Raw genomic sequence first — 22,730 nt, 5'->3', positions numbered from 1 at the left:
AAAAGAGATTTCGCCCCTTAGAAGACAGACTATTGACTGATCATTTACACACAATAAGCGATCTCCCTTACTTACCAGAAAATTATCAATAATCGAACAGATACCCTAACACGACTCCGGGATATCTGGCAGACGGAGGTAGGAGACTTGGATGACACAGACTGGCAGGACACAATCGCATCGCCTAGAGAGGTAGCAGTTTCCTCCAGGCTGCGCCTCATTCAACTAAAAATACTGCATAGGACTTACTATACAAGGGTGACAATGCACAAGATAGGTAGAGCCTCAGATCCACGCTGTATGCACCAATGTGAAGAATAAGGCACATTTTACCATACTTTATGGGAATGTCCGGTGATCACATCATACTGGACAATGGTAATGGATACCATCACAGAGGTTAGCAAGAATGTTGTCCCAATTGCTCCCAAGTGCTGCCTATTAAACGTATGGGAACCAACAGACCTCAAACACGCGGATAGGCAGTGGGCAACAATGGGGATGGTGGTGGTTAAGCGGAATATTGCTCAGAAATGGGGGGCAAATCAAGCCTCAACCCTAACAGAGTGGTGTAAGTTATGGACATGATCATGGCGGCCGGAAAAGCTACATATATCCACAGAGGATGCCCCAAGAAATGGGGGAAGGTGTGGGACAAATGGAACGCATGCATATAGAGGGCATATATCATGGGTACTCACAAACTTTTACTCGGGGGCCAAATTTACAGTGTGGTTTGTGGCCAAGCGCCGCACCGGTGGGGGCGGGGACAGAGGGGGAGGGGCGGGGCTAATGCAACAAAAAAAAAAGTGACCATCAGGTTGAACACGGGTCCCTGCAGCACATGCCTTCGTACACTGAGCCACCAGACCCGGCATACACACATCTCTCTCTCCCCCTCCCTCACCCTCTCTCTCTCTCTCTCTTTCTCTCTCCCCGTCCGTCCGTCTCCCTTCCTCTCCCTCCCTCTGTCTCCCTTCCTCTCCCTTCCTCTCCCTCCCTCTGTCTCCCTTCCTCTCCCTCCCTCCCTCCCTCTGTCTCCCTTCCTCTCCCTCCCTCTGTCTCCCTCCGTCTTCCTCCCTCCCTCCCTCTGTCTCCCTCTCCCTCTCTCCCTCCCTCTCCCTACCTCTGTCTCCCTCCCTCTCTGCTGCCCTCTCTCTGCCGCCCTCTCTCTGCCGCCCTCTCTGCTGCCTCCCTCTCTGCTGCCTCCCTCTCTGCTGCCTCCCTCTCTGCTGCCTCCCTCTCTGCTGCCTCCCTCTCTGCTGCCTCCCTCTCTGCTGCCTCCCTCTCTGCTGCCTCCCTCTCTGCTGCCTCCCTCTCTGCTGCCTCCCTCTCTGCTGCCTCCCTCTCTGCTGCCTCCCTCTCTGCTGCCTCCCTCTCTCTGCCTCCCTCTCTCTGCCTCCCTCTCTCTGCCTCCCTCTCTCTGGAATGAAAGGAAGCATGGTGTTTTAAAAACAACCTTACGATTCAGATTCAAGAAGAGTTGTCCTGAAATGTAGTATATTGCATTGAATCAACCTTACAATTGTGATTCAAGTAATAAGTCTCCTGTAATGAAAATGCCTTACAATTCAGATACCAATTTCTAGATTTACTTGGAGACCTAAATATAAGCACCTGGTCTTCATATCTTAGTTTAAAATGCTTAATGCCCACGAAACCAAATAATGTTTTACATCATTAACTCTTTTACAATGGTTTACTACTGAACAACAATGTGGTTATCGAGCAACTATTAGTTGGCCAAAAATTTGGTTTACCTTTAACAAATGGTTTTGCCCTAATCGGGAGGAGAATAACTGTTAGTTGCTGAGATGAGTTTAAGATAATACGTCTGCTGAAGTTTCAGTCCCATGTAGTATATCGATGCAGGCAAAATCAACAGCACACTAAACAAAAGACCTATGTCACTTGGCTGCATAGTTTAAGAATGTTGTCACTGTCAAACTGTTTCTACAGCAACATGTCTAACGTGCTTGTATCTGAAACGCTGTACATTCCCATCTACATATGCAAGGGTTATTTGAACTACATGTTTAGCCCTTTTTCAAGGAATCTGACGTGGGGCAGGAAAACTTAACAGTCGGAGAAATGGAGGTTTTGTTAAAAAAAAATTAACCGTAGCCAAACTGAGCGTGTGACAGCTGCTCATCAGACAGTAAAAGAATAAGCTGTCAATGATCGCATTCAAAACTTTGCAGCACGGAAATTAACAAAACGACATACTCGTCCTAAGAGTCTCTCCAAAGGCCTCAAGCAGTTGAAAAATGCAGGGTTTTCAATTCCAAACGTCTTGAGACATTTCACCTGCCAAAACTCCACATTAAAGGCCATGGTGAGAGACAATAAAAAAAATAAAAAAAGCCACATTCATACATGCTATTTACAAGGGTACCAGTGGGCGAAAAGAAGAAAAACACTATTTAGAAGGCACCAATTTATATGTTCACTGTGGGCTCTGCAACGCCTACTCAGGGGGTCTGCAACGGATTAGAATAATATTAACAGAATAAAGTGTACATAAAGAAACAATGTCAAATGAAATTTTTAAAGCGTTGTGTAAATGTGAAGGAATTTGGGCTAAAAATTAAGTTGGTATCCTCCTGATCCGTGGGAGCAGAACAAGTGTATCGAACTGAATAAAATATGGATGATGGGTGAGTTCAATTCAATTTAGAAAAACTCCAACCTTACCATTAAAATTAGTTTTGTTAAAATAAAATATTTAATCATTTGCGTGTTTGATGAATTCTGGTGCCTGTGGTTTTAGTAACGATTTAGTGGTGGTCCCCGGATTTCGCTGATGATTAAGTTGGGGTTCAAGTTCCTGAAATGGCTCTTCCTACTGTACAACACTCCCGTGTCACAGGTGAAGAAGGGCAATGTCATCTCTGAGCCGTTCAGTATTGAACGATGTACCCAACAGGGCTACCCATTGGCGGGCGAGGGCACTGGATTGGGGCATTTGATTTGCCGACAGATGGCATATATTCTCATTGTATGCTGATTATGCACTAGTGTATCAGTAGTATTCTTATTTATGTCATAGTTAGAATGGTTGCGTGTCATGGTAGAATGTAAGGAGAATATGGTTCTGGGGTGTTGCTGGAGAGAGTTCTTGTTAGACGGTTGCACTTCTGCTTACTCCTCCGAGTGGTTGTCAAAGCTGTCTTTATTCCTGAATAAATCTTCATTTTGGAACCTACAAATTCTCCGTCCCGTTACTACATTGAATTTGGCGATGAGCGGGAGCAAGAAGATTTAGAGGATATGAGACAGCATTCACCTGTATTCAGTGTATCGAAATATTTCTACACTTCAAGCCATCTCATGTCGGATTTACAAGAAATTTGAACCTTCACCCCATGGAAAAGGAACTTTAACAAGAACTCCTCAGTATTTGGTAATGCAGCTCTTCTTTTGCTGTTTTGCGCAATTTAACTTTCCTAGACCTAGCGCTTGGCATTTTATTTCAGCGCCGACGGTTTCTTGAAGATTTGCGTGTGTATACAGCATGCCAATGGCATTCATTCGAGTGAACGCGGCTGTGTATTTAATCTATTTCGAACCCGTTACCTGCGTGTGTCATTGTTTCTGTGGCTGTTGTCAACCGCATTAACCGAGCGGTGAAGAAGATTCTCTTCGCGGCATCTTTTGAACTGTAGCGCGTGTGTCCACATCTTCTGAGTTGTAATACGCGCACAGCAACAAGACAGTTCCAGTCTTGAACATCTTCAGGGTGCTCCTGCTGCCGTTCTATCATCTCTGCACCATGTTCTGTTCTGAAGCTCTGTTTATCCTGCTAAGCATTCTGGGATTTGTCAAAGTTCAAGTTCACGCAACGTAATAGACGTGACCTACGTGCCACCATCTTGGAATCATTCTCAAACCGGCTTTACTTATTCAGGATTTCCGGCATACAAATTCTCAATCTTAGCGTTTTAGTTGTTTATAAGCCGATACTAGCGCATAGTTTACGTGTGCGCTATATATTATCACATGTGCATTTACTATTGACATTTTTATTCTCTGGCTGTCGGCGCATCACAGTGATGCGCACACCTTTTCACCATCATCATCATCACTTGTAGGTACCATCTACAATTTACATCTTCTAGCCATTTTATTTTATTATTCTTTTAGATTAAGTGCGACTTTTAATGGCCAATATTGCTGCACCTCCACATTTCTTGCAAGTAGCAGGCGAACCTAATATTGAATGGGACCTTTGGTTTCCTATGTTTATGGCATATGTAGATGTTCTTGAAAGAGATGGTTGTTCTGCAAAGAGAAAACTAGCGCTACTTAGACATTGTTTAGGTGGTGCAGGTATAAATAAAAAAAAAAATCGGCAATCTCCCTCCTATTGAAGATGCTGGTGATATTGATGTTTTGAGAAGGCCAGTAGATCGATGAAGATTTGTTTTGGAAAAAATATCTACTTAGTAATGGAAAGATTCAAATTCTATTCACATGCCCAAAAAGTGGAAGAATCTATAGAGGATTATGTCTCTGCTTTACGTTCCTTGGCTTGTTCTTGTGCATTTGAAACTATTTCGTACAAACAAGTTCTCAGGGATCAAATAATGATGAAAACTAAAAGTAAAAAAATTCAAGAAAGACTTTGGTTGTGCACAGAATCTTCCCTTACTGCTGTCATTAATATTGCAAAAGGAATTGAACAATCTGAAAAATTTGTAACTGAAATTAGAAACCAAACTCCAAATGTCCAAAAAAATAGAGCCTGAAGTTTCTTTAGTTAAAGGTCAAACAGGTACTAATACTAATACCAATCAAAAAAGTTTAATCAGGAAAGATGTTGATAAGAAGAGTGTTGAGAACAAATCTTATTTTAAAAGGAATACAATTGTTTGCTATAGGTGTGACAGCACCAACCATGTTGGTAATTATAAAGGGTGTCCTGCATGGGATAAAGTGTGTGTGAAATGTAAAAAAAAAAAAAGGGGGGGGCATTTTAGTAATGTTTGTCGTTCCACTCTGAAAGTTAATTATATTTGTCATGAGGAAGAAGTTCTTCATAGTCTAAATTGTATACTTTCTGTTAATGAATCTGAACAAAAGAAATTTCCCTCATGCACAGCAATGATTGATGAGAAACCAGTTCAGTTGATGGTAGACTCATGTTCGTGGTACAGTATAATTGGGAAAAAATTGTTTAATGATCTTTGGGGCACGAAAAAATTGTTCCTTCCTGGCATTCAACCTGGAGGGTATTCAGGACATAAAATTGATCCTGAAGGTTTTTTTGGGTCAAATATTGAATTTGAGGGCAGAACTACTCATGGTAAAGTGTATGTGGCTACGAAAGATGTATCTATTTTAGGTTGGCCACACCAACAAGAATTAGGTATAAAACTAGAGCCTAATACTTCTCCTTCAGTAAGTATTTTGTCTACTAATAATGAGACGTATGTTAACAACATCAAAGGTACATACCCCAAAGTTTTTGACAACACATTAGGCAAATACACCAATTTCAAACACAAAAACATTCTCAATGACAGAGCCATTCCTGTAAGACACGAAGTCAGAAATGTTCCTTTAGCTTATAGGACCAAACTTAAGGATATGCTAAATGATTTAGTTGAGAAACACATAATTGAGCCTATTGAATCGTCCCCGTGGGTTTCTCCCATAGTTTTAATCCTTCAAGGGCACAGGAGATCTCCGTTTATGTGTGGATCTCCGCAGTTTAAACAAATAAATTTGGATTGACAAACATCCTCTTCCCAACATTCATGAACTAATTTCTACTTAGTCTGGTTCTACTGTTTTTTCCACAATTGATTTAGCAAGTGCCTATCATCAGGTAGAGTTGCATGATGATTCCAAGAAACTTACTGCTTTTGTAACTCCAGAAGGCATGTTTCAGTTTTTACGCTTGCCATTTGGCTTAGCCAGCGCATCTTCCGTTTTTCAACGATTAATGAAAGAATTGTTGGAAAATTGTAAGGGAGCTATTGCGTTCCAAGACGACATTTTAATTTTTGGAAGTAATTGTGAGGAACATGATAACTTAGATTCTGTATTGAAAATATTCAAGAGAAAGGTCTTGCGTTGAAGTTTTCAAAATGTAAATTCAGACAAAATAAGGTTGAATATCTAGGTTACGAAATATCTTGTGATGGAATTAAACCCAAACACAACCACGTACAAAGTATTACTAAAGCTCCTACTCCAATTTTGAAAGAACAATTATTGTCATTTTTGGGTCTTTCAGAATTTTATGGAAAATTTGTAGAAAATTACTCTACCATTGTCCATCCATTACGCTTGTTGTTGAAAGAAAATGCAAAATATGTATGGGGGAAAGATCAACAAGAGTCATTTGATACTCTTTAAGAGAAAAATTGTAGATGCACCATTTTTGAAACCCTATGCTGTTGGTAAAGAATGCATAGTTTGTGTTGATGCAAGTAATGTGGGACTTGGAGCTGTATTGATGCAGAAAGACAAAGGAGGTGAACATGTTGTATCATATGCTTCGAGAACGCTTCGTGATTCTGAATTCAATTACTCAACTATTGAAAAAGTAGTATTTGCATGTACTTGGGCCACTCAGCATTTTTGCCAGTTTTTGTGGGGTACAAAATTTTCTTTAAGAACTGATCATAAGCCTTTGATCAATATGTTATCAGCTGGTGGAGGTAGAATGCTAACTGCTCGTTTAGCAAGACTGGCTGCTAAACTGTGATGTTGAATATGTTCCTGGTCGTTTTAATGTCCATGCTGACTGGATGTCACGTTTGCCTATTGGTAAATTCTCTGACCCTGTACATAGTGAAGATTGTGATGTGGCTTACACTATGGATGACATCAATAAGGATTTAGGGGAAGAACATTTAACCATTACGATCTCTAAAACTAAGTGGAAGGAAGCTATGGAACAAGAGGTTGTCTTGAAAGAAGTTCAATTTTTTCTACGTAAAGGTTGGCCTGAAGAAAGAAAATTAAGTGGCGAGTTAGCTTCATTTTTTAAAATAAAGGATGAGCTCATGTTTTCTCAAGGAATGGTTGTTATGGCTGACAAAATTGTTCCTCTAAAGAATCTTAGAGAGCTTATTTGTAAGTTAGCTCATGAAGGCCACATGGGAATGTCTACGACCAAAAGGAGAATCAGAGAATTTTATTGGTGGCCCGGCATAGACAGTATGGTTGACAGATGGGTTAGGGATTGTTCTCCGTGTACTCAAAGCGATAAGTCTGTGAAATCACTTACTGTTGATTTTACTCCTATTGAATATGCTCAAGGTCCCTGGAGGAGGTTAGGCATTAACATCATAGGTCCTTTTAATTATCAGTCAGGCAATGACATGTATGCTTTAGTCCTGATTGATTATTTTTCGAAGTGGCCAGAATTAAAAATTGTTGAAAGGGTTACTTCTGAGAAAGTTATTGAGTTTCTTGATGACCTTTTTTTGTCAGGAAGGATTGCCGGAAGAACTCATTTCCGATAATGGTCCACAATTTATTAGCAAGGAGTTTGAACTTTTCCTTAAAAGTTGTGGTAATTTGCACAAAAGAGTTTTGGATTACTTTCCTCAAGCCAATGGTCAAGTGGAACGTTTCAACAGAGTGGTAAAAGAGTCTTGTCAGCTGGCCATCAGAAGTGGGTTGCGATGGAGGAAAGCTTTGCAAGCAACATTATTAACTTATCGCACGTCTCCAAATTCTGTAACTGGTTGATCTCCTTTTGAAATGTTACGTGGCAGGAAACCAAGTTCTAAACTCATGCCATGGTGTTTAAAGCAAAATAATTCTTATAACACTTATTTGGATTTAAGGGACGTCAGGGAACGTGTGAAAAAGTATCAAGAGAAGATGATAAAATATAATTCAAAAGGAAGATCTAATGTGTCCTAATTGAAAGTGGGTGATTGGGTGCGAGTAAAATTTGGAGGACAGGTTAACAAAAAATTGTCCAAATGGTCTGATCCTGTGAGAATTACTAACATTTTTTGCAAAGCTGCTAGAGTGGAAGTTGGGAAGATTTGGAATTTCAGACGCATTTCTGTATGTAAATCACATGTTAAGGAAACAGCACCGATTTGTTTGAAAAATCAGTCAGTCAAATCTAATTCTGTGGACACATTTTCATCCGTTGATTCTTTGGAAAGAATTGATGGATTTCATGGTTCTCATGAAGCTTTTGATAATTTACATTTCAAATCTAATAATGTTTGAGAATGTTGAAAGTGAAACTTTATCTGAAAGAAATTGTACCACCAATGATGCTTTAGTTGAGGCTGCTTCAGATCATTCCTCAATTGTCGAACATAATGTTGACACCACAAGAAGTTCACGTGTTACACATTCTCCTGTTAAATTTAAAGATTTTGTTCGCTTTTATTTATTTTTTTAAGGTAGGAGGTGTGTAGTATTCTTATTTATGTCAGTTAGAATGGTTGCGTGTCATGGTAGAATGTAAGGGGAATAAGGTCCTGGAGTGTTGCTGGAGAGAGTTCTTGTTAGACGGTTGCACTTATGCTTACTCCTCCGAGTGGTTGTCAAAGCTGTCTTTATTCCTGAATAAATCTTCATTTTGGAACCTACAAATTCTCCATCCCGTTACTACAGTATCTTCGAGAAGAAGAGGGCAACATCCCCCGAGTGATGTACCAGTTGAGTTTCTTGTGGGACGCTTCTGGTCTGTGGGTAAATTGGGATAAATCCTACCTTTTTTCCTTGACGGCACTTACCGACTAGCAACACTGTCGGCTCCCGACCAGCCTTCTCGACAGGAGCCATGATACCTTCAAATACTTAAGGGCCAGAGTATACGACGGGGACACTGACCTGCTGGACGGTAATATAGGGTGGGCTTTCCTTCAGGAACACCCTCCCACCGGCTCCCATGGGGAGAATTGTCATCTCTAAAATGCTACTTCTAACTTGAGCACTGTACTTCTTCGCTGAGATTCCTGTTCTACTGCCACTGCGACGGCGGTTGTTTGCATAACTGTTCTCACACCTGTTCGCCTTGATCTGGGGCAAGGGGAAAATACAGGTAACTCTGAATGTTATGTCCCACTATCTTAAGGAGGCCATGAAGCACCAAATTATGAGTACTACAACGCCACAGCCCAGCTGCAGTGGCTAATGCGCTGGCTGGCCATCATATGTATGTCGGAAATGGCCTGCGGAAGCACCCGAGGCCTCTCCACCCGACACTACACATATCCCCATTCGAACCAACAGCAGTACGTAATGGACTAAGCCCGAGGACCTAAGGCAGACGCCATATCCCGGCCAACCCAGTAAGCCCCACACGCCGAGCCAGGACTGCCAGTAAAGGCCCCCCCACATACATACGCTCACACTGAAGTCCCACTATGACCAACCGCATAACGGATCTCTGCGATACATATCCCCGCCGTCCCCTAACAAATTCCCCAGTTCATCCCCAAAGTTTGAAATTAATACTCTCCATCGGCAGTTCCACAGCCGGTGATTATCAATAGGGAATGCATTCATCACTCACCACACTACATAGCTCCCATACGTCAGCATGGGGATAGACATATCTCCGGGCCCACGGGAAAGTACCCAGACAGGTACTTACACATGTCTACCAAAGTATTTGGACCTGCTAAACAGGTAGCACCCAGAATGTACCACCGAGAAATGTTACTTGTGTACTGTATGAAAAGCTATTGTAAACTCGATCATCAGCAGATATTCTCCTTTTTGCCCTTACTGCAAACATATGTTGTTCTATTATAACTGTACTATATCAATCTATGTGTTATGCTAAAACCCTATAAACAAATTTAAACAAAAAAAATAAAATGTATGCCGGAAATGGACCACCTGCTTGGCACGGCATCGTCCTCAGCTGTCCTACGATGGCTGTAAGTACGTTTCAAGAGTGTCAGAGAAAGTTCTCATGAGGGCAGCTAAGGTAAGAAGGCGCTACTATGCGGTTGCACACCGTACAATACCTCCATATGTGCCTGTGTTGCCCTTATGAGTGCTGTCAGGGTGTTTCCGCTTCGTTTCAGGCAGGAGTGCTTCAGTGAACCGAGGAAGGCCTCACCACATGAGGCAACCTCTTCAATGATAAGATACTGTTTACCTTTGACAGCCTAGTGGACAAATACGGTATACCGCCGGGATAGTTTCTCATTTACACCCCCCTCACATGCCAACTACACCAGGCTTAGCACAAGACAGGACGAGCCAGACACCTCACAGTTCCTATAAACGCTTCTCATGGAGGCTCGCGTGGTGCCAACAAAAGCCTCTATGGCTCACTGCGCACCAAAAGGAGCACACCACTTGAGTCATTGTGTGCTTACGGGACATCACACTCTCTCTTAATGACAAGCAATAGTCAAAGAGCATGGGCATATCTTAAATAATTTTCTCCAATGCTAGATTTAAATATGTCCAGTTCAATTATCTCCACCATACCCAGCTCATACCCAAGTGTGCAACGCGCATGTACCAGCGCAGGTAACGCCTGCTCCTACACAAAGGCGGATTTCATACACATGGTGTGTTCCTGCTCTCTCATCCGCTACTACTGGGCAGCGGTGCTTGACACTTTGCATGTAGTGGTATACTCCCTTCTGAAAGATGCGTCCCACGGCTCGTTAGGTCTTACTACACGCAAAGTCAAGCAGAAACCCTCTAATGAATTCATAGATTTAGCTCTAATTTTCGCCAAACACAGAACAGCCATGAGCTGGAAATTGCTGCACCTGTATTATTTTGGCTTGCCGATCTCCATTCTGAGATATTGTCCGAGAGAGATGCATTACACAAACTTGGAACAGGACGTGCCGGTCCAACTACAATCCCTGACTGCAATCAGCACTTGGCTGCTGCAGAGGTTAAGTCTGATGAAATGCCACCCTGAACCTCCACTCCCTTATCTATGCTCTGGAGGGGCACTATCACTGTGATACTCCCCCCATCCTGTCTGCCTGTGGTGCTATCACGATCGGTTAGAAGGAGGCCAAGTCCAAGCACAAGGGATTTTGGGGGGAGGGGGAACCCCAACTATTCACCCCCCCCATTCTCTATTTCTTGACATCCTGACCCCCTGCCACAGACCTCCTCCCGCCCTCCCACCTGAGTGCCCACATGTATGTTGACTCCCGCGCACCATGATCTGTTTCAGATTTGATTAGGTTTAGTTAATATGGTTACATTTATTTCATAATTGGCTGCACAACGCAAGGTTTTGTGATAAGAATGTGGAGTAGTCCTATGGTTGTAAGAGGCTTGGGATCTTTATACCTATTACTATATATATATATATATATATATATATATATATATATATATATATATATATATATATATATATATATATATATATATAAAATTGCTCTTACACACTACGTAATGTATGGCTACATGCTGACAGCTCTCGATCCTACTATGATTTACATCGGTGTTTATGGATGGCATAAAAGGAGATAAAAACGTATTTACACAAAGAAATTATTACGCGGGGTCCACAGAAGTCAAAAGCTTAAGACCCACTGAACTACGAAATAAGAGTGGCAACAAATTAATTCTTACTTCATTCAAAATATAAAAGAATTATACTACAAAAATAAAATAAATAAAGAGCCCACTTCTAACTAAAGCACAACAGGAATTCAGCAAGTTAAGCAGCAATGAAAGCAGACGTCTGGCTGTAAGAAATTGGGTTATTTGCAGTGGGTGACTTCCCACCTCAAGGAGTAAGTACAACACTTGTCAGGACAATCTTTCACAGTCACAAAATTAACCTGAGCTCAACCTTCAGGTAGCTTAACTTAGGGCAATATGTACGGTATCTTATACGGTAGCAAAAAAGTATTTAAGTCAAAATGCAAAACAATAAAAACCTCACTGCACCCACAATAAACCTACAGAAAGAAGTTGACAAAAGCAGAGTCCTTTAGCAACCACAAAGTGAATCCATAAGAATTGTCTTAGCATCTTTGTCCCTCCACTTTTGTGAGCCCCAAATATTACATGTAAACCCATCAGACCGGTCAAACAGGATTTGACAATGTAGTGTCTGAAAGGATGACAACAGCCACTATCATGAATATTCTATGGAGTTCAGAGGAGACATCTCTATCCATTGTCTGCTCGGGGCGGGGGTGTAGAGATTTCACATCTGCTCAAGACTACTTACAGGTTGGGAGAAGATGGAGAGCCAATGCAAATTAGCCTCCAGGAACTTCCGGCAGGGAAAAGGTAACTTTCTCAAAAAGTTACATTTCTTTAGCATAAAAAAAAATTCTGACTTCACCATTGAATACCCATAAAAACTAGTTTAATTATTTTTCTAGCTGGTCCAATTTCCAAAATACAATATTAGTATTTTAATCTGTTCTCTGGTGTTCTACATAGAAAAACTTAGCCTGCCACAGTAAAAATTGCTTTTGGGTGCTAGTCATGTAAGAACATGTTTTACATTAAATACTCTGATTCAAACAGTGCTTCTAATCACATATGTGGTCTCTTGACGCTGTTCCTGGGCACGGGGAGATCAAGTGATCTTCCCAAAATCACAAGATGTTGGAGCCAATGCCACGATTTGAGCCTGGATCCCCAGCTCCAAAGATGTCAGTTCTGGACATTACCCCACACCCTCTCGCCTTTAAATTTCTAAATGTCCTACTTTTAAATACCATGCAGCCTGGCCTGTGGGCTACTACAAGGCCTACATAGGGGTAACTATTTACTACTTGAAATGGAGGGTTTTTACCTGTAAACTGATTTATTTTGACAGGCCGAATTGAAATTTTTACACTGCTACTTTCAGACTACAATGGTAAGCCAGAAGGGGGTGCGGTGTTTGTGTCGAGATTACAGCCTGAACTACAATAAACTAGCAACCCAGAGATCTGACTGATTTTTGCAATATCTCAACTGTCTTTCTTTAGTGTAGACTTTCATTACAAGCCGGTTACAGTGTTCTCTACAATGTCCGCCATGCTCCAATACTGTTTGTTTGATACACTTCATGGAATCTACTTGGTTGGGAACACACAAAAATCTATCATTAAAATCAATGGCAGGCTGTGTAACAGTACTCAAGCTCATAACTTGCAAATATCCTTCTTCAGGTCATAAGCAATAGGAGACACATTGTGGCGACACTCTGGAAAAATACCTCTGAACAGGTTAAACATCTTTTTAAAGGCCTGTTTGACATACCTGGTCGACTTTTTACATTAACTTTTACCAATGCCACAATACATCAACTCAGATGATCCATACAGAAGTATTGTATCATAGCATTTCTAGAGAACATTTACACCTATTGGGTGACGCCCAAAGTGGATAGTTAACCAATCTTCCAGTTCATGGTCCCGGGTTTCAGGAAATCTACATGCCCACTCACTATGGAGAGTCAGATTTTATCAGGGTGAGCTATTTTTAGGGGCTACTGGCTTGGTCTGGAGAGAAATCTGCAGCTGTCAAAGAACAGATGTTCTGTCTATTCAGAAAGTGAATCAAAAATGTGCTGTGTGTTCAAAGACAAAGGTCAAATGTAAGCTTTTGTCTCCTTACACTGCTGCCTATTGTATACTGGAGATTGGTGTTTTCTTTCCCTAACTGCAAAGTTGGACAATTTTGTAAAGTGAATTGTGTGACAATCACGCTGGGCATACAACATTTAAAAAACGTGCAAATGCTCCGGAAAATGAGTATTGGCCCCCCCAATACTTGGCTCAGATCCACCTATTATACAGGGCACAAGTGCACACAGGTCACGTAGTTTCAGAGGTTTACGCTATTGAGAGAGGAACCAGGCATGGATGCCCCTTGTCGCCCCTCCTTTTTACCCTCACCGTGGAGCCCCTAGCGATTTACCTGAGGGACAAACTTGGCAACAAGGGGATAAGAGTGGAAGACACCACCCATGTAGTAGCCATGTGAACGGACAGCACTCTTCTTCATGGGACTGTTCCTGTCCATACCGTTTCGCAGCTCTGACGCATTTCGGTCATGTCACAGGTTTAACTGCCAAAACACACTTTTGTTTCCCATGGCTGCATCAGCCTTATGCCCGATGACAGATCTCCCAGTAGTGGGCCTTTCTTGGGAGCCGGCGACGCATGACGACCACATGCAATACGATCTAAATATGGGCCACACAGTGCAGAAGATCACTCGCTCCATGTAATTTTGGAAAACTCTGCTGTTGTCACTCATTGGACAGGTGGCCTGGAGCAAAATTGTTTTGTTACCAAGATGCCTATATGTTATGCACAACTCCTTTTGTGCTTTACCAACGGCTTTGTTTCGGCAACTTGATGGACTGCTGGTATCTCTGGTCTGGGCCGATAAACGCAGCAGGGCGAGACCTTGAAATTGGATCAAGAGGAGGGAGGTCCGGGACTACCCGATCTCCAAATGTACCACCTTGCAAGGCAACTTCAGTATGCAGCACTGTGGTGTGAGAAGGACCCAAACTGGGAAAAGAAGTTACTAGCTAGATTGGTACCTTCGGCCGATCACCCAAAGCTCCAGATGAGTGGGTGATGAGTCCCGAAGTGCACACCGTTCATAGTGGCACTGGTAGCTAAGGCCTAGGAGAAGGTGGGGACACATGCTCTAAAACAGACACCGTATGCAAAAGTGCTCCCACTACCATAGCACAGTCCCTTTTTACGTTCGAGTGACTCCATGAATGTAGCGCACTGCATAGGAGGAAAGTGCATGCACACAGGTGACTTATACCTGAACGACAAATGTATCACATTGGCAGAAGCGAGTAAGTTGTTTGCTGTTGGCCCAGGACTAGCTACCCTGATGCTATCTGTAATCATCATTGTACGCGGAGCGTTGGGCAACTGTATGACACTGGAATATGTTCTTACGTTCATTGTCAAAAAAGATTAATAAATAACTTGTAGATTAATTGTACATGTATGTCAAATATATTTCAGTAGTTAGGAAACCACTTTTTTGTACTTACTTTGTAATTTGAAGCGAGACCGAAATAAAGATTTTAATAGGATCAAAACATATCAGCTATTTTACTTGACGTGCAAATGATAAATATTTGCTAAAACCAGGATTTCCACACATTGTTCGTACACCGTATAGTTTTTATCACTACAAAGTCTGAATCTTGAACAACATATCCAGGTGCCTATACATATCAAAGGACACACACGTGATCAAGTTTGGTCCATCAATCTTACTCTCTGGAATTTGGTTATTCACCTGTTCATTTGGTCAGACATCACTTAATCAGATTTACAGTAAGTGATATTACTCTACCCAAACCCATGGTTCGCCCTAAAATTAAGACCAGAAATTGGAATTGTGCAAATATGAATTCCTTTTGCAATACCTTGGCACTCAAGTTACCTGCCAGGTCAGACATCGTAGATAACTGAGAAGGAAATCTCAAATTGGCAATTAAACGCCAGTAATATACATGCTCCTCTGCAAACTCAAACCAGTTACACTCAGTGACACGAAGCATCCCAATGGTTTTCCCTGGAGTTAAAAATAGCTAAATTCTGTGACAGATACTGTACCTTGCTAAGGGAAATGATAGTTTGTATGACATGACCTTTTACCTGTTCAATAAAAAGATTCAACAAAAAAAAAAAAAAAAAAACCAGCTAAATTAAGAATGCACCAAGCCGAACGGAAATGGCGTAAAACATACTCGCCAGAAACTAAGGAGTTAATCAAGAATTGACACCCTATAAAAAAGCCATTTTAGAGACAAAAATTTTTTTTTTCCCTAACAAAGTCATAAACTCAGATAATAAAGTGAAAGACATCTTCAACACAGTAAAGGATCTATCCAACCCTGACTGAGTAACACCTCCCATCATTCCCTCACAGAAATTATGCGATGATCTTAATGTCTTCTTCCTAGATAAAATAAAGAAAATACAATAATCCATTGTTCCTAGCCTTCAGGATGTGCATAATTTACTTGAAAACAGTAACCCTACTACCATGTCTACCCTCTCCCGCATAAACAAAGAACAAATTACGGAATTACTAAGTAAAGTAAAATCAGGCTCTCCTCAAGACGTTCGACCCCCCCATATACAAAAACGTATTCTTACTTCCTTTCGTGAGAGCACTCTTTGCCTATTGAAACTATCCTTTATGCAATGAGATGTACCACCAGCCTTTAAAGAAGCAGTGATCATTCCGCTTAAAAAAAAAAAAAATAATAAGTGTGAATCGTTAGCAGTTAGACATCTATAGGCCCAGATCTCTTCTCCCTTTTCCCGCTAAAATTCTAGAGGTACACGTAGCTAAACATCTTTGATCCTTCCTAGAAGAGGTCAATTTCCTGGATCCCCACCATACAGGCTTCCGGTCCTCTCACTCCACCGAACCAATCATCCTATATGTAGTGGACGACCTAAAAGAAGAGGCTGATGAGGGATGTACTCAGGCATTAGTCCTACTGGATCTATCTGCAGCGTTCGATACTGTTGACCTTGAGATCTTTAGTGGATCGAATTGCTGCGGCAGGTCTCAGAGGAACTGCCATAAATTGGATGAAATCCTTCCTAAAAGATCAAAAGCAATCAGTCTGTCTCTCACCTTATAGTTCTGCTGTAGTCAGTATGAACTGTGGGTACCACAGAGCTCCTCCCTGTCTCCCCCCCCCCCACCCTTTCAACCTTAACATCTGCCCACTGATATATACCCTACAACAAATGAAGGTTAAAATGTATAATTATGCGGATGTTATGCAGTTGATCTTTACAACTGATGAGCCATCGGACTCCAAAGAGTTCCTCCAGAATACCATGCGGTTCGTCAGAGACCAGATGAATAGCAATCAGTTAAAACTTAACTCTGATAAAACAGAGACTGTCATCCCTAATAATAAAATAAACTATTGGACTCCTGCTCACTGGCCAACAGAGTTATGCCTTGCACCCAACCACAAGAACACGGTAAAAAGTCTTGGCATTCAAATTGACTTGGACCTATCCATGAAACCCCAGATAAGCGTGGTTACATCTTCCTGCTTTCTTGAACTCAGGAAGTTTAGGAAAATTACAAGATTCTTTACCAGAGAGGCCGGCACTCAAATTATTATTGCCTTGCTTTTGTCCACAATTGATTACGCTAATGATATTTACCTGGGTCTCCCTCTTAACCAAAATTACTGACTACAGATGATACAAAATCAAGCTGCTAGATTCATTTATCAACAATCTAGGCACTGCCACAAGAAGCGGCTGATGAAGGAGCTTCACTGACTCCCAGTGGCGTAGTGGTTTATGTTTAAAACAGGATGCATTATCTTTAAAGCGATCCACAGCAGGGGTCCCAAATACCTATCCACAAGGATCTATAGATATTCCCTGAAACGCAATCTCAGATCTGCACAAATGAATTTATTGGTGGTCCCGAGATTTTGATGCAAAAGTATGGGAGTGTCACAATTTTCCACACTAGGACTTCAATTTTGGAACAGCAGATTACATGTGTTTCAAGAAAAAGCTGAAAACATGGCTATTCACTCAAGTCTATAGCTAGGCACTTGTCTCAGATAATGGTGGTTCCTAACTCAGCACTAAGAGACCTGTCGGTGTACGTGTGCTTTATAAATCTCCCCTAACATATCAGTAAAACTGCATGTCAGTGGCAAAGATTGTGGCTATTTCAATGGAAAATGACTGTCTGTAAATGGCAGAGCATTACCACATAACGTTTTAGGAATATATTTATTAAAAGTAACAGTTTTTCAAATAGGAAGAGAAACATGCTTGCTCCGCCCTGATGACAATGCTGTTAGTGAACTAAGAACAAGTCAGAAGTCACGTGTACACTAATGTGTGCTAGATTTTTTTTATTAAACTTGGAGAAAACGTTTGGTCTAATAAATGAAAAAAGTGTTTTTGTACAGCAGACATACTTAACTCAAATATTTGAAGGTGTTCTTGTATGTGATAATAAAAAAAATGACTGAAATACATTTTTTGCCTAGGATCCCACAATTTGAGACGAGTTTAGGGGTGAAGGGCATTATAATTAGTGTAAGTAGATTATTCAAGTCACTAGACCTGCAAGTCTGGTAACATTTTCATAAATGTTCGTGGCCTGATGGAGAAAGGGGCTGGCTGCAGTCATATTAATGCTGTGTGAAACCCGGAGAGAGTTTTCCAGATTTGTTAAATATCCTTGATAAGGAAAGAGACTTTGGCGTAATGATAAAATTAAGATGGTTTGATTTAGCCCTCATTCACAGTAGAAAGTTAATCTTGAAAATGGTTCTCAAAAAGAGGGACGTCAGGGCCCCATTATTCAACATCTTCTAATGCGGCTGGGTTTTGGCAATTCGCACTGGCATAAGGGAACGAAATAAAGTATTCGTTCTGATCTGGCTGCCATCCCTTATGCTTGCATCTAAATAATTCTTAACTTCCACTGCCATAAACACAGTAATGTTAAATTCTTCCAGGAATTAGTAGCAATGGCACTTCTATGATGGCCTCTGATCTGTCCACTCTGTTGGCGCTCCTTTCAACATCTGCAGCCACCTAATTTCACAAATAGAGGACTGTACCACTGAAGTAAAGGTTGACTACTTAAATGCAGTATTGTTTTTTTCAAACTAGCATAGTGCATCCATTAAGCCCTAAATATATATAAAATTATTTTATTAACGTATGTTGCCAAAAGGCCTTTGTATTCTCATACATTGCAGGCCCATTTCGGGTTCTGGCTACATCTGTGTAGTTGACCTATTTCGTGTGCATGCGTTACAAGAAAGGATTAACTATCTTGCTCTTTACTCGCTAGAGTCTTATTTTACTAAATCGAAGTAGCAATCTGGATTTGCCGATGTAGGCTCATAAATTATAAATACAGTTTTAGAAAGTACCAAAAAGTAATAAACAAATGTCATCTTCTTATTTGTCTTATTAGCCCCTACCATGGAGCTACTTACTGTTCACATCCCATTTAGATGCACAAACATATTTAATGTTTATCAGTCCCACAAGACGAATATTTTTCTGCTCCATTTTGTTTATTGTTATTGATTAGTGGAAGCAGGGTGTACTATTTTCCTACTTTGTAAGTAGTGTATACCGCAAATCTGTAATACAGAACGGCCGAGACTAAGACCTTAGAAGCGAGCTGGGAAACGATTTACTGAATGGGGAAGCTAATAACTAAACTATTTCAAGGTTGCCTCGGGCACTCGCAGACAACACGAATAAGGCGGAAGCGCGCACATATTTAGAGTGCACTAAAGCACTGCGTCCTCTGTGGCAAGCAGAACCAAAACAATCACCACAAAAGGGGTTACGTTTATCAATCGCAAAAAATTAACTTTATAAGTAAAAGTCTCCCGTAAAAAGAGTGCAAATTAATTGTTATGCAAAGACAAATATACGACCACGTTTAAAGACAATGGGTTTTTCTAATACCACAAACTATCTGTCATATTATTAAGCAAAACAAGAAATGTCATTGGAGTCAGAAATCAGAGCAGCGAGCATTCCTAAAAAACTGCATTATGCATCGGAAAGGGGAAGGCTGCAATTTAGGCCTGAGCACATTTTGACCATCCCCTGGGGCGGAGATGCACATGTATCTGTAGTAAACCTAGAATCACAAACTAGCAATGCAAAACAGAGAAATTGCCCCGCGCTCCGCTCACAGCCATCAGTTAACCAATCATGCTAGTCGTTTCCGTTAAGCAGCTTATTAAAATTCACAGTGCACGTTCGTTTAATTCAACAGTGTGCCTTTGTTCATTTTATTACTAATATTTTATTCGGTTCTTTTTCAAATTCTGCGTGCCATGATGGTGCTTTCCCAGGTGAAATGTTCAATGAATATTACCCAAGGATCAGATACACTTCGCTACACAAAGCAACCTTTATCTACCACCACGTTTTCTGCAAATGCATACATATTATACCAAATAACGTGTTGCAAGTTATCCATCACTCACTAAAAACAATTTAATTGAGCATGATAAACCAGCCACCTCTTCTAAAAGCCTGGTATGACTAGACAGCTACTTTTCACCAGTCAGAATGGCCTAGATGCGTGCTATTTCCAAGCCAAGTTTATACTGACATTTCGCCCAAACAAATGACAGCAGAACACATTATGAACTGCAGGAAACATGTCTAGCCCACGGTAATCTGCGCATTCGTAAACAATGTATGAAACAGAATCACAAAGTATAATATGGGTATCGGTAACTCCGGAAGTCAAAATAGAAGGAGCTCAACACAGATGCGACCCCTTAAGACCCCGCCTCGCAAGCACCTAGTGCAAAACGAGGCGAACACTTCCAATTTTCCCAAGGATGCGTCCTAGAAGATAATCAATTATGCATGTAACTTGCGTTTCAGAGAGGGGAGTGCGCGCGCAAGGCTCCACTGATCTACTGCTTCCGATGGTGTCTGCCATCTGTGGTGTGTAAATACAACGGGCCACGCGGGCGGGTGCACCTCTGTAAACATTACGTGCAGGATGAGGCAGTCACAGCCTATGTAGAGGAAGGGCCCCACCTCTGTAAACAGTACGTAAATGACGCTACCGCAAACCCATGGAGGGAAGTGAAGGACCCTTCCTGACCCCCAATATTTTAAGCAATGTGTTTAAAGGGTGCATATGCAAAACTTGCCAGGGGGGATAATCCTGAGCCAGTAATCTCAAGGCTCCTCAGCGAACATACTGTGCATGGGCGTCTGTCGTTTACGTTAAAGTACAGCGCTACGGTCTCTACCAAGGAAGGACAATGACAGGTCGGTTGCAATATTGGTCAGATGTTATCAGATGATGATATTATTGCTCGTTCAGACAGAAATGCTACTGCATCAAAGGACACCCATCCAGCTCGTCAAACAGATCAAGCATCCTAATGAAAAGAACATGCAAATAATACGACAGTGGAGAGTATACTAACTTAATAATGAGAACAATATGGACTAAGAAGACATATAAACATTGGAGCGCTATACACCAAAGTCGATCGTAAGGGAACAGGTGAACATGAAATCAGTCACCTCCACTTCCCAATATCAGATTGACATACCAACCCCTCCCAAAAAACAAATCAGCATGGCTATTTTAATAAAACAGAATGCTTAGAACGGAATGCTTAGTTAGTTCCCACAATACCAGAACAACATAGCAATTGGAGGGTCATGCACCATCAATCAAAATGGAATGCACCCCAAATACCAATGGAACACGTAATGACAGGAAAACAGGCACCCTTCAATCATTTAAAAAAGGTACATGCATGCCACCCTGCAAATAAATCAAATGCTGCTGCCCAACACATCTCCCCAAAACTCCACCTTCAGACGTACAATCGGGGAAGCTGCAGTGGCGGGGCTCCCCTCCTCTGGAAGACCCCGTCAACGAAGACGCCGTTCTTGCCAAGGCAGCGCAAGTAGAAGCCCCCACCGTCAACCCCGGTCCCCCCAGGCGCCGCCGTGAAGATCTCAAGGTGGCGACGGGAGATGAAGCTCGAGTGGCCCATGCTGACGTCCACCGAGCCCTGAGACGAGTTCCGCCCGATGCTAACGGAGCGCTTTTTCATCAGGTACTCGAACTCGCGACCCTCCAGGCGGGCCACTGCCGGGGGGGGCGCGGGCCCGGCCGCCGCCATCTTGTGCGGTCTGCGGGGGGGTCACCGGTGCCAGAGGGGGGGGCACAAAATGGCGGCCGGGCGCGCGCTCCAGCCTCGGCGGCTCCGACCCACCGCAGCCGTCCACAGCCGGGGAGCAAAGGGAAGGGGGGCGTTCAGCCTAGCCTAGCGCAGAGCCACCGGGAGGACAGACGACTCTACAGACCAATCAGAGGGACCAGATGGGGCGAAGTCTGGGACCTATGCCCAATCGGAGCATGGCTCCAGTTCAGTGACGAACTACAGGGTTAGGATGAGGCAGACTTCTGGAAGATGTGGGCTGGCTCACATTCAGGAGTTGACTGCCAAAGGGTAGTCTATGCGGTTTAGGTTACCGTTAACAGGCACGGGGTTGGTATCTATCTGCCCCTACTTTGTAGTGACAGGCCATTATTATAGAGCAAATCCCGCTATGATTGCATATTTGTGGTGCTGTTTTCTGCATCTCGTGGAGTTGCGTTCTCAAGCTGGGACTTCAAATGTTACAATGTACTATAAAGAAATTATCCAGAAGGCATTCTCACTCACTACACTAATGGAGATGCCAGTTAATCCTTAACTACTATAACATTGATTGATTTATGGACACTGCAATAGGGACATCCATCAAGGACAATTTCACTGATCTGATAAAGACTTCAAGCTTCAGATTCCTTACCTTCGAATTATCCTCAGGCATCAGACTTGATCATAGATGCCAAGGTTTAAGATTGCAATGGGTGACATTTTCATGATTTTCGTGCAATTATGAGTGACATTTCAACGACTATGAGTGACACTTTCTCACCAGCAAAATCAAGAAATGACGACCAGGGAAACATATATCAGAAAGTACACCCATTTGAGCAATGAGATGATTGTTGTATTTATTGTCATTTTCACGCGCTAACCTTAGCGCGTGACAACATCTATCTCCAGACTCTCCTGCGCAAGAGCACCCAGTGTCAGTACCCCTTCTCCAATTGGTTCCCCAACATTCCACATTCCACCGCTCATCCTCCCCTGCAGTCAACCGTTCCCAACGTCATTCTCTTCCTTACCTGTGAACCGCATGCTAGTGTGGGGCTGTAATGGAGTAAACTTATGAACTTACCCA

General features: G+C 42.1%; 1 protein-coding gene across 1 annotated transcript in view; it reads right to left on the bottom strand.

Moving 5' to 3' along the window:
• FOXK2 (forkhead box K2) overlaps positions 1–21,778 on the bottom strand; it is a 278,943-nt gene extending 257,165 nt beyond the window's left edge. Inside the window, exon 1 of the mRNA XM_085616785.1 lies at positions 21,315–21,778. Within this exon, the coding sequence (XP_085472911.1) occupies positions 21,315–21,616 (302 nt within the window). The 5' untranslated portion in view covers positions 21,617–21,778. The remainder of the gene's footprint in view (positions 1–21,314) is intronic.
• Between the last annotated feature and the right edge of the window lie 952 nt (positions 21,779–22,730).

Source organism: Triturus cristatus, chromosome 7 (genome assembly GCF_964204655.1).
Source record: "Triturus cristatus chromosome 7, aTriCri1.1, whole genome shotgun sequence".
NCBI classification, from domain to species: Eukaryota; Metazoa; Chordata; class Amphibia; order Caudata; family Salamandridae; genus Triturus; species Triturus cristatus.
Note: the sequence above shows the minus strand (reverse complement) of the source record. Positions and strands in the feature narration are given on the sequence as shown.